General features: G+C 40.5%; 1 protein-coding gene across 4 annotated transcripts in view; it reads left to right on the top strand.

Moving 5' to 3' along the window:
* Positions 1-899: 899 nt before the first annotated feature.
* The window catches only part of NSUN6 (NOP2/Sun RNA methyltransferase 6), a 77,184-nt gene continuing 61,090 nt past the window's right edge, over positions 900-16,993 (top strand). For 2 of the 4 annotated variants that reach the window (XM_062210536.1, XM_062210534.1), the window contains exons 1-3: positions 900-1,161; positions 3,091-3,246; positions 9,370-9,449. In XM_062210536.1, coding sequence (XP_062066520.1) covers positions 1,087-1,161; positions 3,091-3,246; positions 9,370-9,449 — 311 coding nt within the window. In that variant the 5' untranslated portion in view covers positions 900-1,086. Of the gene's footprint in view, positions 1,162-3,090; positions 3,247-9,369; positions 9,450-16,993 lie in introns of those variants that run through there. The other 2 variants (XM_062210535.1, XM_062210537.1) reach the window with 2 other exon arrangements.

Below are 16,993 nucleotides of genomic sequence, written 5' to 3'. Positions count from 1 at the left end.
ACTGTGCAAAAACCACTCATTCAAGGAGACAGAACTATATTTTACTCTCCCGTTCAATCAAGAGGGCATAGTGACTTTGGTTAGGTACCTTCTTTCATTAAATCTTTTCCATTTGATTATGAGATGTCATTGGTGACAAAAAAAGATTATGCCAAGGGGTCTCCCCAGCTCTAAAGCACGTCAACTGTGATACAAGAATCAGCTTGCCTTCTAAGTCATCCTGACATTCTCCACGGATTTAAGTGTTACCCGAGTATTTATGGATATTAACACAGCATTAAAGCTTTCAAAAATATGAATTGATTTGTTTATTCACAACTGAAGTCAGATCTGTATGCCTTAGAGGAGCAATTTCATGAAATCAAACGTGACTGATGCCTCCAAATAAACTCTGGTCATCCAGCGAGCGGCTCACTGGGGCCTTCTCCTCACACAGGCCAGCAACGTCTTCCATTCAACCCACGCAAATCATTTCTCCAGGAATCCACCGGCCTGCGGGACCTGGTTTTCTTAGCGCAGCAGGCCGGAAGTCCCTCCCTACCAAAGGACCCCTGACCTGGCTCGGCGAGGGCGCAGCCGGCCGGGCTGGGGTCCTTCGGCGGAGCGAGCCGCGATTTGTGGCTGTGGATTGGAGGAGTGGAAGGTGAGGGGGTGGGCCGAATGCCGGAAGTGACGCAAGGCGGAAGCGGCTCTCCGCACAGAAACTGTGGGCGCGGGGTTGTAAGTTAGGATGTAAGATTGAAAGAATCAGGAGAGGTCCGTCTCTGGTTTGGGGGTATTGTCCGGTTCGTTAGGGATGCTGTCACTAGGCCTGTGTGGTTTTTGTTGTTGTTGCGGTTGTTCTTGGTCGGGCAGCGCCTTCCAGTGATTTCAGTGAGAATTTCCAGCGGACCCGACGGGTGCGGTGGAGGCGAGGAAGCCGCTTGGAACCCCACGTTCCCCCGCCTCACCGAATGTAACTTGGAGGGAGCGGAGCGACTTCCTGGCGTGCTGGTGGCCTTGGCGTTTTGGCTACTCACTGTCAAGACTCTGTAGTTTGGAAAGAACGAGCGTTTTTTTCTTACAGGAAGACTTAACAAGAGGAAAATGTCTGTTTTCCCTAAAATATCTTTGAGACCTGAGGTTGAACATTACCTTAAAGAGAGCTTTTTGAATAAGGAGGTAGGTCAGATAAAACTATTTGCAAAAACTCAACTTTACGCTTTCTAGAGAAATATAAAAGTGACTTGCAGGCCTTTTCGTATTCTTCAGAATCTTTTTTTTTTTTTTTTTTCAGTTGTTTGTGTTCAAATCGAGACAGCTGTTACAGAAGTCTGTGGGCACATAGCTCAGGAGCAGTTTAAACAAAGCACAGGTGTAGAACCTCAGACTAAGTTCCAGTGCTTGGAGTGAATTGATAATGGTTAAGGATACAAGGTGGTTTTGGGGTGTTGAGTGAGGGAAAGCAACTGGAGTCACTTTAGCCTGTAAATCCTCAAAAATAGTTGTCTGCTGCGGGCCGTGCCTAGCGTGAAAGTCCTCAGTGCACACTGATTGTCTGATTGCAAGACTTGTGCTCTATTCCATTTACCAGGTTGCCTCCACGCAACTTTTTTCCTCCCTCAAACCGTTTTTTTATTCAGAGCTGCTTAAATTTTTAATATTGAAGCCATGGCATTTAGATTTGGCTTCTACATTTATTTACGAATATTAAGGGACTAAACTGTATAGAAATTGAAAACCTCTTCTCTATTTTAAGGCACAAAGTAAGAGAAGTATGGTATTGACAGTTTTTTCCTCCACCAATTTTAAAAATGAACATTGTTTTACTAAAAAAAAAGTTCCAAATACCTTTTGACACCACCTGTCTCCAACCAACCAACAGTATGATTTTATGGAAAGAAAAACCATCCTTTTTTTTTTTTTTTTTTAAAGCAGTAAACATGTCTCCCTGAGGTTTGTGAGCCACTTGAGCAAATTAATCAAACCAAGGGGGTTGTATGAACCTCCATTTTAGAGCCAGTAGATCAGAAGTACAGGTAAAGCTGGAGGTGTTTTTTTTTTTTTTTTTTTTTTTTTTTTTTTTTTTTGACAGAGAGAGAGAGAGAAAGGTCTTCCTTTTTGCTGTTGGTTCACCCTCCAATGGCCGCTGCGGCCAGTGCATCGCGCTGATGCGAAGCCAAGAGCCAGGTGCTTCTCCTGGTCTCCCATGCTGGTGCAGGGCCCAAGGACTTGGGCCATCCTCCACTGCCTTCCCGGGCCATACAGAGAGCTGGCCTGGAAGGGGGGCAACCGGGACTAGAACCTGGTGTGCCGGCGCCGCAAGGCGGAGGATTAGCCTGTTAAGCCACGGCACTGGCTGGAAAAACCATGCTTTGTAAAAAGTGTTGAAGGGAAATACTTTTGATAAAATGAAACCTTGAGAAAGAAAATATGACTGCTTTAAGACTAGTGGTTTGGTAGGCTGGTCAGTAGTTTATGAACTCTGTGAGGAGGGGTATAGTCAAAAATGCCAAAATGAGGAGGAGGGGAATGTGTGCCATGAAAAGCTTTGGTTAATTAGGAGGGAACCTGGCTGCTTTGAGTCTAAGTTCATTTGTGACATACCTATTCTTTTTTGGACTGTTAACTATTTGTTACATTTAATAATACCATATTAAGCTGATGTTCTGGAGGATGTTAGGATAATAGAATATCAATGTTAATTATTCTAATACTGGTATTTAAAAGGCTACCAGCCAGTTTGGCTGTGGGATATAACTTTAGCAAGTGAGTGGTGCAACAGAAGTGCTGTAACAGTTTATGCTTTGTATGTGAGTAAAATGAAATCCTCCATGGATGTGAATAAATGTTGCGGATACTAACAGTTTAGGTTGAAGCAGTGTTTTTCTAAGCCCTTTATGTTAAGCTTTGTTAGGTATTTATTACCACAATTAAACCCAACAACCCTGTGAAGTATTACCATTCTCTTAGTGTTATTAACACATAAACAATATAACGAAAGAGAAGGAGCAAATTGCTTAAAGATACTGTATTACATAGAAGAAACATGTAAGTGTATTCTGAATATTCTTAGTTTTAGAAATGAAAACATTAACTTGTTTTTTTCAGGTTGTATCTACTTCAGGTAAACAAGAAGCAGAAAAGAAGTTTGAAACCCTTTTAAATCACCTGTCGCACCCTCCATCATTCACAACAGTTAGAGTGAATACACATCTAGCCTCCATACAGTGTGTGAAAAATCTGTTACATGATGAACTTCAGAAGGTTTGTGCAAGTTTTTGTTTCACTTTATACAAAATTACATCTCTACAATCTCATATCACTTCCTATTGAAATCTTGTGAATGATGAAATATTCCAGTTTTACAAATAAGGGAATTTGAGATTCATGAATGTTAGATATCTTGAGTTTACATAGTAAGTGTTAATGCTAGAACTTAAACCTCCCACTTCTGATTCTGAGTTTATTGTTTGTTTATTTTTAAGATAGGTTGCTAATTCCCTGATCTGTTAGTTGTTTCATTAAAATACAGTTGATAGGGAGGACATTTGGCGCAGCTGCTAAAATTGCCACTTGGGATGCTTGCATCCCATATCAGAGTGCCTGGTTCAGGTCCTGGGGCCTCTGCTCTCAATCTGGTTTCCTGCTGGTGTACACTCTGGTAAGCGTTGGTGATGGTTTCAAGGACTCAAGTTCTTGGGAGGCTCAGATTCCAGATTCCTGGCTTTGGCCTGTCCTAGCCCTGATTGCTGAACCAGCAGAAGGGTCGTTTCTCTTTCTCTCTTGCTCTCCCTTTCAAGTAAAAATGAAAATAAAATTAGAAATATACAATACATGTGAAGAGATTAATTCTAACCCTAAAAGTCTGTTACTTTGTAATAAGCAGCATATAATAAATATAGAATACTGTATATCTGAGATAGGCCCAGAGGTAGGGAGGTATCTGCTGAGGACATATAGGATTTTATGTACATATATATGTATAATTTTAAAAAATATTTATTTATTTGAAAGGCAGAGTTAGAGGTGGAAAAAGAGAGCTGTCTTCGATCCACTGCTTCACTTCACAAATGGTTGAAACTGCTGGGGCTGGGCCTAATGGAAGCCAGAAGCCTAGGGGCTTCTTCCGGGTCTCCCACTTGGGTGCAGAGGCCCAGTCACTTGAGCCATTTCCATTGCTTTCCCAGGCACATTAGCAGAGAGCTGGATTGGAATGGAGCAATTGGGACATGAACTGGTGCCTGGTGGGATGCTGACATTACAGGTAGCAGGTTAACCCATGAATGCCATGATGCTGGCCCTAGGATTATATTTTTAATTGAGCTTGAGTTAAGAAATAAATGTGAAAGCACCTTGCTTTTAATAAAACCAGGAAACAAGATAAAGATAACATTTTTAAAACAAAGCATTTGTTTTCAAACAGTGACATGGTTCTGGAATAGTATATGTCTTTTGTGAGAACATTATTATAAAATGATATTTTATAAGTTGCAAGTAGAAAAATAATATTTGAGTTATCATACTTATATTATCTTCTTGGTTTAAAAACCTGTGCATTTTGTGTTTTAGACACTCAATGAAATTTTCCTCTATAGTACTCAAGATGGAGGAAAATCAATGCCTGAGGGAGAACCTCATAAATTGTATATTATAGTTATTAAATCTCTTAAGATAAATAACTGGTGCATGTCAGCAGACCTATTTTTATCTAATTTGTACGTAAATTAAAAACAAGAGGCAAGCCTTACTAAGGGGTTTCTATTTGTTTGCCAGAGGCTGTTACCAGTTTACTATAGATAGAACATTTAGCAGTTTCTGAAAGTTATCACTGGTATGGGTTTACTTACCCCTTTTTCTTTACTCTCATTTTTTTTTTTTTTTTAAGATTCATTTATTTATTTGAAAGAATTACACAGAGAGAGAGGAGAGGCAGAGAGAGAGAGAGAGAAAGAAAGAGAGAGAGAAATCTTCCAACTGCTGGTCCACTCCCCATTTGGCTGCAACGGCTGGAGCTGCGCTGATCTGAAGCCAGGAGCCAGGAGCTTCTTCCGGGTCTCCCACACATGTGCAGGGGCCCAAGGACTTGGGCCATCCTCCACTGCTTTCCCAGGCCACAGCAGAGAGTTGGGTCGGAAGTGGAGCAGCCAGGTCTCAAACCAGCCCCCATATGGGATGTTGGCACTGCAGCCCAGGGCATTAACCCACTGCACCATAGCACTGGCCCCAACTCTCATTTTGTTTCTGGAGCATTTGTCATACAATCCTTAAGAAAAGTGCTTAACAAATTTCAGGTTGTGAGTAGATGACCATGCAATAAGAAGAACAAGCTATGAGACCTGAGTACATGAGGCCAAAATTTAGTATAATAAATAAGATGTGGAGAAAAATTAATCTGATTTTACTTTTTGATAGTAGTAATCTTAGAGTTATGACATTAGGCCTAAAAGATGAGCTGTTCCTCAAAGCAAGAACAATGATGACTTTTAATACAGCCGTATATAGGTCATGGAAAGGAAATGTCAGAGACCATCACAAGACCTGTAATAAAGGCAGAAGCAGATTATTTGCATTTCTACAAGCTATTCCTTGAACCTGGGTATTCCAGTATCCCAGTAGGGTAATGAGTTTAGAAAATCTCATGAAGTAGTTTGGGCAGGCAGAATCAGTCTAGGTATTGGTCCTTTTCGTTAAAGTTTAAGATTTGACAAGGGAGTTTGGTTCACAGGCATCAGATGGGAAATTAAAGGGACTTGGAGGCTTTAGATTATAGAATTTTTTTTTAAGGATTTATTTTATTTATTTTGGAGAGCTAGAGAGAGAGAGAGATTGAGATTGAGATTGATTTTAAGATTGATCTTACATTTGCTGGTTTACTCCCCAAAGCCAGGACTGGGCTAGGCCAAAGCCTGGAGCCAGGAACTTCTTCTGGGTCTCTAAGGTGAGTGCAGGGACTGAAGCACTTGGGCCATCATCAGCTGCTTTTGCAGGTGTATTAGCAGGGAGCTGGACTGGAATTGGAGCAGCTGGGACTTGAACAGGCACCCATTTGGGATGCTGGCATCGCAGCTTAGTGGCTTTACCTTCTCTGCCATAGTGCCATAGTGCCAGCCCCCACACTGTATATTTTCTTTGATTTTGCACATTCCAGACTTCATGTGTGTCCTAAAAAGATGTCCCTAGTGATATAAGACTAAGTGCTTTGTTCTCAAATATTTGTGTACCATGTATTGGAATTTAACAATTGAAAATTTCATTTGGTTGGCAAGAATGTAGACAGACTGGAACTTGCATACATTATGATTGAGAATGTAAATAACAATCTCTTTGGAAAAGTTTGTTTATCTTGGAAAAATTTAAACATAAACTTACTGTACAACCCAATATTTCCATGCTTAATGTATCTACTTGAAAGAAATGAAACCATATGTGCATACAAATTCTTGATGAAGAATGTTTATAGCAGCATTATTCATAATAGCCCAAATGGAATAGTCTTCAAATGTTGATAAATTCATGCTAGATATGTGGTATATTCATGCAATAGAGCATTATTCAGCAGTAAAAGTAATGAACTACTGATTCATGCCTCAACAGAAATTAACCTCAAAAACAAATTAAGTCAATTTTGTGGTATGGCGGGTTTAGGCACTGCCTAGGATATCAGCATTCCATGTCTGAAAGCGGGTTTGAACCCCAGCTGGTCTGCTTCTGGTCCAGATTTCTGGCAGTGCTGTTGGGAAAGTGTTGAAAGATGGTCCATGTGCTTCGGCCCCTGCCACCCATGGGGCAGATCTGGATGGAGTTCGTGGCTGTTGTGGCCTTTCTGGGGAGTGAAGCAGTGGATGCAAGGAAGATCTCTTGTCCTTCCTCTTCCTTCTCCAATAGATACCTCTGATTTTTTTTTTTTTCTTTTAAAAGATTTTGTTTTATTGGAAAGGCAGTGTTGCAGAGAGAGGGAGAGACAGAACTTTGATCTGCTGCTTCACTCCCCAAATGCCCGCAACGGCTGGAGCTGGGCCAGATGGAAGCCAGGAGCTTCCTATGGGTCTCCCACGTGGGTGCAGGTGTCCAGGGACTTTAATGAAAATGATCTAAAATTGGACAGTTTTTTAATTTATTAAAAATCATTGAATTGAATGTTGAAAGATGGGTGAATTTTAAATTGTGCTTCAGTAGGCTGTTTTTAAAAGGGCTTGGGCAGAAATGAAGCAGATGATATGCTTAGCTTAAAATAAGTTATGGGGGCCAGCGCTGTGGTGTAGTGAGTAAAGCCGCCGCCTGCAGTGCTAGTATCCCATATGGGTGCTGGTTCAAATTCTGGCTGCTCCACTTCTGATCCGGTTCTCTGCTATGGCCTGGGGAAGCAGTAGAAGATGGCCCAAGTCCTTGGGCCCCTGTACCCTACCTGGGAGACCCGGAAGAGGCTCCTGATTTCAGAATGGTCTAGTTCTTGCCCTTGAGACCATTTATGGGTGTGAACCAATGGAAGGAAGACCTTTCTCTCTGTCACTCCCTCTCTTTGTAACTCTACCTCTCAAACAAAATCTTTAAAAAAAAATAGTAAGAAGGTTTTGTGTGTGTGTGTGTGTTTATGTGGTTTTATGAAGTTTTATTTCTTTCTTTTTCTTTTTTTTTTTTTTGACAGGCAGAGTGGATAGTGAGAGAGAGACAGAGAGAAAGGTCTTCCTTTTTGCCGTTGGTTCACCCTCCAATGGCTGCTGCGGCCAGCGCATCGCGCTGATGCGAAGCCAGGAGCCAGGTGCTTCTACTGGTCTCCCATGCGGGTGCAGGGCCCAAGGACTTGGGCCATCCTCCACTGCCTTCTCGGGCCATAGCAGAGAGCTGGCCTGGAAGGGGGGCAACCGGGATAGAATCCGGCGCCCCAACCGGGACTAGAACCTGGTGTGCTTGCGCCGCAAGGCAGAGGATTAGCCTGTTAAGCCACGGTGCCAGCCATGAAGTTTTATTTCTATATCACCTTAACATACTCAAATTAGAAAAGTAAAGAAGAAAACCTTGGACCTGAGAAGGATTAATTTCTGTGTACAGTATTTCTATAGTATAAAGCAAGTAGAACTTATAAACAGAAATGACAAAATTCATTATTTTTGTTCTTTTTGGAGAACTCTAGTGTCCTTGATACTTAAGGCAATCACATTAGGGAGGGAGGAAGAGGAAGTGAAGGAAGGAGGGTTTTCACTGAATGAGGAATTAATATTTCAGTTTGCTTATTAGCTACCTGTTGGATGTGGTTGTAGTCTGAATATCCTTGGAAAGAAATCCAGAGAGCTGTTCAGTTGGTAGAAATCTGCTGTTCTGAAACATGAAGTTTTTTTATACACTGAGAAATGAAGCAGTTGATTTTGGAAGTTTTTTCTAGATTGATGTATGGACACTACAGGGAAAATGAAATGTGTATTATTGTTCTTTCATGTAGTGTCTGGAACTTGAGTTGATAAACCCTAACCTACATGGCACAGACTTAGTCATGTCCAGTTCTTAGTCTTGACTTCTGATATACAGCCCCTGTTACTTAGTCCACTGTGCAGCTTTGTGATTTCTGTGTATAAACCACTTTGCAGAAAAAGTAACCCAGCCATGTTTGCTGATTTCCACCTTGCACATACTCCCACTCACCTGTCAGTTTCACACTCCAGCATGGCAGTGGAATTAGGAAGAGGTGCACACAGTGGCTCTCCTGATCCTTTGTGAGCTGGCTCCAGCAGCTATGGCACTGGCGCTGCACCGTTTCTAGCCTGACTAGCCAATTGTGATTGAAGATACTCAAAGTCCTGCACCTCTGCCAAAAAGCATTTATTTCCCTCACCAAAACTGACATGGTTTCCAGTGTTGATAGTGTGTATTAAGTAATACTGAAATAATCTCAATCTTTAATGTTCTGTTCAGAAGCTTTTCTTGAATGACTACTACATGTAATTCTGTATAGGATATATGTTTGCAAAGTCACTTAAGGTAAACATGATTTGTATTTATAAAGCCAACAATAAGCAAAATTGAGTTTTGCAAGGGAGTCTGTATACATCAAATTACAATTAAATTATAGAGAAAACATTGTTTTGAGGTCTTTGATTTTTTATACTGTTCCATGAAATAAAGTGAAAGTGCCCCGAAGTATGCCTCATGCTCTGGTAGTTAGATACTGAAAAGCTCCATAAATGGAAATTTATGAAATGTATTGATTGCTTTATAATTATGTTTTTAAACCATCTAATACTGTGTTCCAATTAATGTGATATTAATGCAAAGAGAATAGATTCAGTATAGTTCACAGGAACAGTTCTCAGATTATAATGATATTCTCTTTCTCCTTCCTTCCCTCCTCTGTCTTCTCCTCCCACCCTCTCTATTTATGTTTATTTCTAACAGCAGTTTAATGGATTAAGTATCCCTGTCTTTCAACACCCAGACCTCCAGGATGTCTTACTTATTCCAGTTGTTGGACCTAGGTTTGTAATTATTTCATTTTCAAGGTTCTAAATTTTTTTTTTTAGCTGTTTGGTGATCAGACTAAGTCCTTGATAGCAATTTTATATAGATAAATAGGAAGTCATAAATGCTGTCTTCATACTCGGTTATAGAAAATATTACGAAAGAAGACTATGAATGGGCCTAAGGTCCTCAAGAGTAATGCTTCTTAGGTCCATTTATTTTAGTGATTATTGTTTCTTTTTCAGTTTCTGAGAAGCTTCATTTCATTTCTAAGCTCTGGAATCTCTTAAGAAATCCCAAATTACTTTGAGCTGCAAGAAAAATAAAATTTATTTTTATAAGCAGTTTATTTCCTACTTTTGTAGCTGCTGTTTGAAAATTTTGTTTGTAGTTCAAGAATTATGTTAAATTACTGTGGGCCAGGCATTATTCTACTCAGTTATGCATTTTGAAGGCATATGTTTGAAAATTGAAAAATAGGCCTTTATTTTTATAATGTGAGTTTATTCCCAAGGAACATTTTAAAATCCTTAAGTACGGTATAGTTTTTTAAATGAAGAGTTGCAATAAAAATGACAGTTTGCTAAAGCTTTAACCTAGTAGTCAACAGTAGAGCAGTGGTTTCATGAATTATGATTTACTGCACAATGAAATACTTTCTGACCTTTAAGATGGAAGAATTTTGTGTACCAGTAAGATAAGATGTTCATGATCTGTTGTTAAATACCAAAAACAACTGGTTATACTGAGTGATTACATTTCTTTTGCAATCAAGAAATACAACTACACATTCATGTATTTTGCATTTATAAAAAAGTCTGAGAGCTAAATATAACCCAACTCTTAACAGCGGTTAACATTGAGGAGGTTGGGGGAAAATAGGTAAGTCTAAGGAGATTTTTACTTGTAATATTTGTTTTATTTGTTACTATTAGCATGTATAATTTTGTATTTAAAAAATTTATGTTGTGGGTCTTGGTCCATTTTTTTAAGGTTTATTTTATTATTTGAAAGGCAGAGTTAGAGATCTGCCTTCCATTGGCTCACTCTCTAAATTGCCACAAGGGCTGGTCGGAAACCAGGAGCCAGAAGCTGCTTCTGGGTCTCCCATGTAGGTGCAGGGACTTGACTGCTTGGGCCATCTTCCACTGCTTTCCCAGGTACACTAGAAGGGATCTGGGAAGTGGAGCAGCCAGGACTCAAGCTGGTGCCGATATGGGATGCTGGCATCGTAGGCGGCTTTACCTGCTATGTCACAGTGCTGGCCCCTGTTCTTTTTTTTTTTTTTTTTTTTTTTTAATTTAAAGCAAAATTTACATAGTGAAATGAGGAGATACTAAGTTTGCTGAGTTTTTGCCAGATAGATACAACTGTGAAGCCAAGACCTACCCATCCAAGGTATGGAGTGTTTTCATCACCCCAGAAAATTCTTTCATACTGTGCCATACTACAAGGCAGTCACTGATCTGATTTCGGTTTTCTCTTAGTTTTGAACCAGTCAGCTACTATAGTAGATCATAGTCACAGGTCTTTTGAGGCAATACTCCTCACATGGATGCACATGCATTGCTGTTCAGAATTTGACCAACTGTTGTTCTGTTAAATTCCTTATTTATAATTTTTAATAGATAGTTTAATTAAGTTTTTCTTTATAAAAGTAAGCCAAACTTGTAAAATTGTACATAAATGTAAAAATAATCATTCATGACATCTTCCATATAACCTCACAATTCTGTTTCTCTGACCATTGATTGTGAATTCTTACGTGCAATCTCTGTGCTTACACCCGCACACTTGAATGCTTGTGTACATTGGTTTGTACACATTTGTAGAAAATAGAAAGGTTGATATATAGCGTACAATTACTTTTCATTTTAGAATATACATGTTATAGCCATCTTTCCATGGTATCCCTAATTTTCCTTGATTATACATAGCATTTGATTTTTTTCAATTGCTATGTAAGTAGAATGCTTTACCTTTGAACTCAGTTTTAATTTTTCAACTCACTATTGAAAGACATTTAGTTTTTCTCTGCTTTTCATTATTACAAAAAATGTCACGTGGATATTTGTGGACTTGGGTAAGCATGTCTATAGTGTAAATTGGTATGACATCGAATTATTTGTTTGGAGGTCTTGTGTTTTAGTCATGCATATTTCCAAAGTGACTTTTTTTTTCTGTACTTTAGTACATACATGGTCTGTTTTCTCTGTGGTTTGCTTTCCACATTTCTAAAATGGGGATTAAAAATACTAATTATTCATTAGGATTTTGTGAGGCTTAAATCAGTGCTTAGAATAGTGCATGGTGATTTTGGATAGTTACTAATTGTTAGCAACTCCCTTTACTTCTAATTTCAGTTTTTGCTTTCCTGTGTTTTTTGAGTTCTGTTAGCTACTTTTTTTTTTTTTAGAAAAATATCTATAAAATATTTATTTGAAAGGCAGAAAAACAGATATCTTCCATTTATTTGTTCACTCCCCAAATGGCTGAAATAGCCAGTTTGGGACCAGGCCAAAGCCTAGATCCAGGAATTCCATGCAGGATGACTGCCAGTGGCTCAAGCACTTGGGCCATCCTCTTCTCTCTTCCCAGGTACATTAACAGGGGTCTGGATCAGAACAGAGTGGTTAAGACTCATACTGGTACTCTAGTGTGTGATGCTGGCACCACAAAGCTGATGCTTCGTTGTGTTTTATGTTTTTGTTAATGTTTTTTTTATCTCCTTTAAAGGTTTATCCTTTTAGCTTCTTTAAAAATGCTGAGATGTATTTGAATTTTTCTCCCTTTTATGGCTATGCATTTTATAATCTTTTTAAAAATTTTTTAAAGGATTTTATTTATTTGAGTGGTAGAGTTACAGAGAGTGAGAGCAAGAGACAGAAAGGCCTTCCATCCACTGGTTCACTTCCCAAATGGCCACAATGGCCAGAACTATGCCACTCCAAAGCTAGGAGCCAGGAACTTTTTCTGGGTCTCTCACGTAGGTGCAGGGGCCCAAGGACTTGAGCCATCTTCTGCTTTCCCAGGCCATAGCAGAGAGCTGAATTTGAAGAGGAGCAGCTGGGACTAGAACCAGTGCCCGTATGGGATGCCGGTGCTGCAGGCAGAGGATTAACCTACTGCGTCACAGTGCTGGTCCTTGTAATCTGCTTTTTGCTTGCTCATCTCTTCCTCGGTATACTGATACATGAGTTCCAATGTTGGTGTTGAGGGAATCCTCACTTTTCATTCATAAGATGGAAACAGTTACACTGTACTTCACAGTTAGATTAAGAGTGGACCAGGGTGTAGTAAAGAACATCCTTGGAGACCAGTCACAGGCGTTTCTTCAGGAATTATTTGACCGGGTCTTTTCTGGTGACACAGCACCAGTCCCAGTGGGCAGAGCTGCTAGACTGGGCCTTTCTGTGAAATCTTCAAGCACCTACCTTTACTGATTGGAGCTTTAACCCTGCTTAGTTAACTCAGAGCAGAACCTGCAGTTAGTTACTATTTACCTTCTTCTGCCTGAGCTGCTTCTAGGCAGTTGATTCAGTTTTGTTAGAGAAAAGATCCTGTGATGTTTCTGACAGTCCAGTTCCTCTCTCAGACTTACTGCTGTGAGCAGGACACTGATAAGACTTCTTCGATTCTTTTTTCTGTTAAACCTCTAGTCTTGGTTCTAATTAATGAATGTCTGATTAGCCTCCTAGGAGCTCTTCTTGTCAGAGACATCCAAACCCTGCTGAGCTAGATTTGGTCTAAATTCCACTGTGCCAAGCAGCTTTTCTTCATTATTGGGATTGTAATTGTAGTTGTTTCTTAGTTTTATTGGAAATAGAGTTTCCCTCTTATACTTTGTTTTTTTTTCCCCCTTAGATTTAAATAAGCTTTAGAGAAAGGAGTAAATTTTCTTACTCTGTGTGCTTTAGTAGTTCAGTATCACACAATGTTTAAATTTTTTTTTATTTATTTGAAAGACAGTGACAGAGAAGAGAGAAGGGATGAGGGGTGGGGAAGGGATCCATTTTCCTTCCTACATGCCACAATGGCCAGGGCCAGGCCAGATGGAAGCTAGGAGCCAGGAACTCCATCTGGGTTTCCTGTGTGGGTGGTGGGAACCCAAGTACTTGAGCCTTCATTTGCGGTCTCCCAAGCGTATTTAACGGGAAGCTGGTCATAAGTGGAGGAACTGGGATTCAAGCCTGCAAGCTGATATTTGATATGAGTACCCCATGTGGCAGCTTAATGTGCTGCGCCACAATGCCTGCCCCATACATAATTTTTAAAATACATAAAACGTGGGTTAACCTTTATTTATGGATCAGAAGTAGATCAGCCACGACATGAACCGGTGTTCTGCAAGTGTAGACTAACCTGTTGCACCACACGTCTGGCCTTTTGTTCTCCCTCCTGATTTGCATCTTTCACAGTTGCCTTGTCACTGTTTTCAGTTCTGTCTTAGTCACTTTGTTCTCATGATTCTGGAGACTGAAAGTCCCACTTGGTGCCAGCACTGTTGTGTTCCGGTAAGGTCTTCATCCAGAGTCTAGATGACTGAGCTCTTACTGTGTTCTCACGCTGCAGAAAGTGAACAAGCTCTCTGGCCTCCTTTAATAAGATACTAAACTAATTCAGGAGGCTCCACTCTGCTACCTAATCACCTTCCAAAGGCACCTCCAAATGCCATCACATTGGGTTTAGGGCTTCAACGTAAGAATTTTAGGGGGATATAAATATTTAGTCTTCAACAGTCACTTCAAGGTTGCAATCTGTTTATGTATATGAGGTAACAGGGGACTTGAAATAGAATATTGAATCATTTGGAGAGCACTGACTAAATAAACATGACAATCCTGAAAGAGAAATATTTGGTTGGCATGTAATAATATTACATGTCAGTATTTTATTTGTTCTCTTCCTTTGTTGGAGAGCTGTTAGTATGTACAGTTCAAGAAATTCCAAGTTAGGGTTAGGCATTGCGGTATAGCCTGTTAAGCTACTGCCTGCAACTCTGGCATCCCATATGGGCACTGACTCGAGTGCCTGCTCTTCCACTTCCAATCCAGCTTTCTGCTAATGCACCTGGTAAAGCAGCAAAACAGCAGAAGATGGCCCAAGTGATTGGGCCGCTGCACCCACATGGGAGACCCGGAAGAGACTCCTGGCTTCAGTCTAGTCCAGCCCTTTTGGGGAAGTGAAACAGTGGATGGAAGGTCTCTCTCTTCTCCCTCTGTATGTAACTCTGCCTTTCAAATAAATAAATCTTGAGGAAAAAAAAATACCAAGTCAGAGTCTATTTTTATATATTCTTTAAAAGAAAACTTGCTGGTCTTGGTTTTTAATTCTAATCTTTCTTCCATCTATTGGTTTATTTCCCAAAATGGCTAGAATAGCCACGGCTGGCCCTGCTGAAGCCAGAAATGGCTATGGCTTTTTATAGTAAAAGAATATGAGGTATAATCAGCAAAGGAAAAAGGCTTATATGGCAAAGTCCAGGGTGAACCAGATACAAACTTCCAGAGTTCTCTTCCGCTGGAGTCACGTGGGACACTTTGATTTCCCCATTGTCAAGTTGTGACAGCAGTTGTGAAACGGTGTAACCTCTAAGAGCATAAAGACTCCACTGAGGATTCTTTCATTGGGTTCATCCTGTAGCTGCCCCCTGCCTGGTATGTATCCAAATGCCAGATTCCTGGAAGGAAAACTGTATATTACAAGCCATGTTGTTTGTAAATAATTTAGATACAGTGAATTACTCTTACCAGTTCATAGTGGGAACCCTCCTGAAATCTAAATTTCCCTATGCCAGTCAAGGGCCAGTCTTCAAGTGGGCCTTTCAGAGGTTAAAAGTTGAGGCCTGCTAATTATTTTCTATCCAGTCCTCCATTCTAGAATTCACCTTTTTCTCTCATGAATTATTTTCATGAGCACTTTCTGATTAACACCACAGGATTCTATTTCACAAAATGTACTTTGTGAATTTGTTCTTTGCAAGATCTAAGGGTGTTTGTAAAGACGAATGAGGCATAATTGTTCAATCTACAGGCAGGGAACTTTGGTACAAGTTAGGCTGTTATGATTGCTACACAGAGGGATAAATTAAATGCCACTGAAGCACAGAATAGGAAGACTGAATACATGGGAATTGATAAAAATTTTTCTTCAAGCAGCTGCTATTTCATTTGAACTTGAAAGTGAGTAGGAATTTGGTTTGTGGGAAGACAGGGATGGCAAGGATATGCTAGATAGAGGAAGGGCAAAAGTAGAGATATGAAGGTATGACAATGCATGGGACAGAAGTGATCAGATTTGGCTACCGAATTGGTTTTCCAAGGAGTGGAGTAAGATTAGACTGAAGAGGCCAGCGCCGCGGCTCACTAGGCTAATCCTCCGCCTTGCGGCGCCGGCACACCGGGTTCTAGTCTCGGTCGGGGCACTGATCCTGTCCCGGTTGCCCCTCTTCCAGGCCAGCTCTCTGCTGTGGCCAGTGAGTGCAGTGGAGGATGGCCCAAGTCCTTGGGCCCTGCACCCCATGGGAGACCAGGATAAGCACCTGGCTCCTGCCATCGGATCAGCGCGGTGCGCCGGCCGCAGCGCGCTACCGCAGCGGCCATTGGAGGGTGAACCAACGGCAAAAGGAAGACCTTTCTCTCTGTCTCTCTCTCACTATCCACTCTGCCTGTCAAAAAAAAAAAAAAAAAAAAAAAAGGAAAAAAAAAAAGATTAGACTGAAGAAGCTAGGAGAGGCAGGCTGTGAAGTACAAAGGATTATTTTTTTTAACTAGGGAAGTTTTCCTTCAGTAGACAATAAGAGCCAAGGAATTTTGTTGGAGCCGTGATTAGATCTGTGTTTTAGAAATGATGCTAGCAGCAGTTTTATAAAACTTGCAGACCATGACCCATTTGTAGTTTGTAAAATCAATGTAATGGGATTTTTTTTATGACCATTTGTGAAAAATGTAAAGCTTCTAATATGTGACATTGCACACAGAAAAGATCAAGTTCCATAAAATGTTTGCTATAAATAAATATGTATCCTAGTGGCTTATGATTTTTAGCATAGTTCTTAGGTTATAGTCAAAATTTCAAAAAACTTTTTTTAAAGATTTATTTATTTTTACTTGAGAGTCAGAGTTATACAGAGAGAGAGAGAGGAGAGAGAGAGAGAGAGAGAGGTCTTCCATCTGTTGGTTCACTCCCCAGTTGGCTGCAATGGCTGGAACTGCACCGATCCGAAACCAGGAGCTTCTTCTGAGTCTCCCGCATGGGTGCAGAGATCTAAGGACTTGGGCCATCTTCTGCTGCTATCCCAGGCCATAGTAGGGAGCTGGATCGAAAGTGGAGCAGCCGGGACTAGAACTGGTGCCCATATGGGATGCTGGCGCTTCAGGCCAGGGCGTTAACCCGCTGCGCCACAGCACCAGCCCCCAAAAAACTTTTTCAAAAGGTGAATTGCCAAAGTGGAGACAAGTTAGGAAGTGCTTCTACAGTCTTTTAGTTCCAGCAATGTGGTAAACTAGATAACTTGAAGACGTTTCTGCTACATATATTTAGGAATTCTAAATACTTGAAA

Source organism: Lepus europaeus, chromosome 14, assembly GCF_033115175.1.
Source record: "Lepus europaeus isolate LE1 chromosome 14, mLepTim1.pri, whole genome shotgun sequence".
Taxonomy (NCBI): Eukaryota; Metazoa; Chordata; class Mammalia; order Lagomorpha; family Leporidae; genus Lepus; species Lepus europaeus.
Note: the sequence above shows the minus strand (reverse complement) of the source record. Positions and strands in the feature narration are given on the sequence as shown.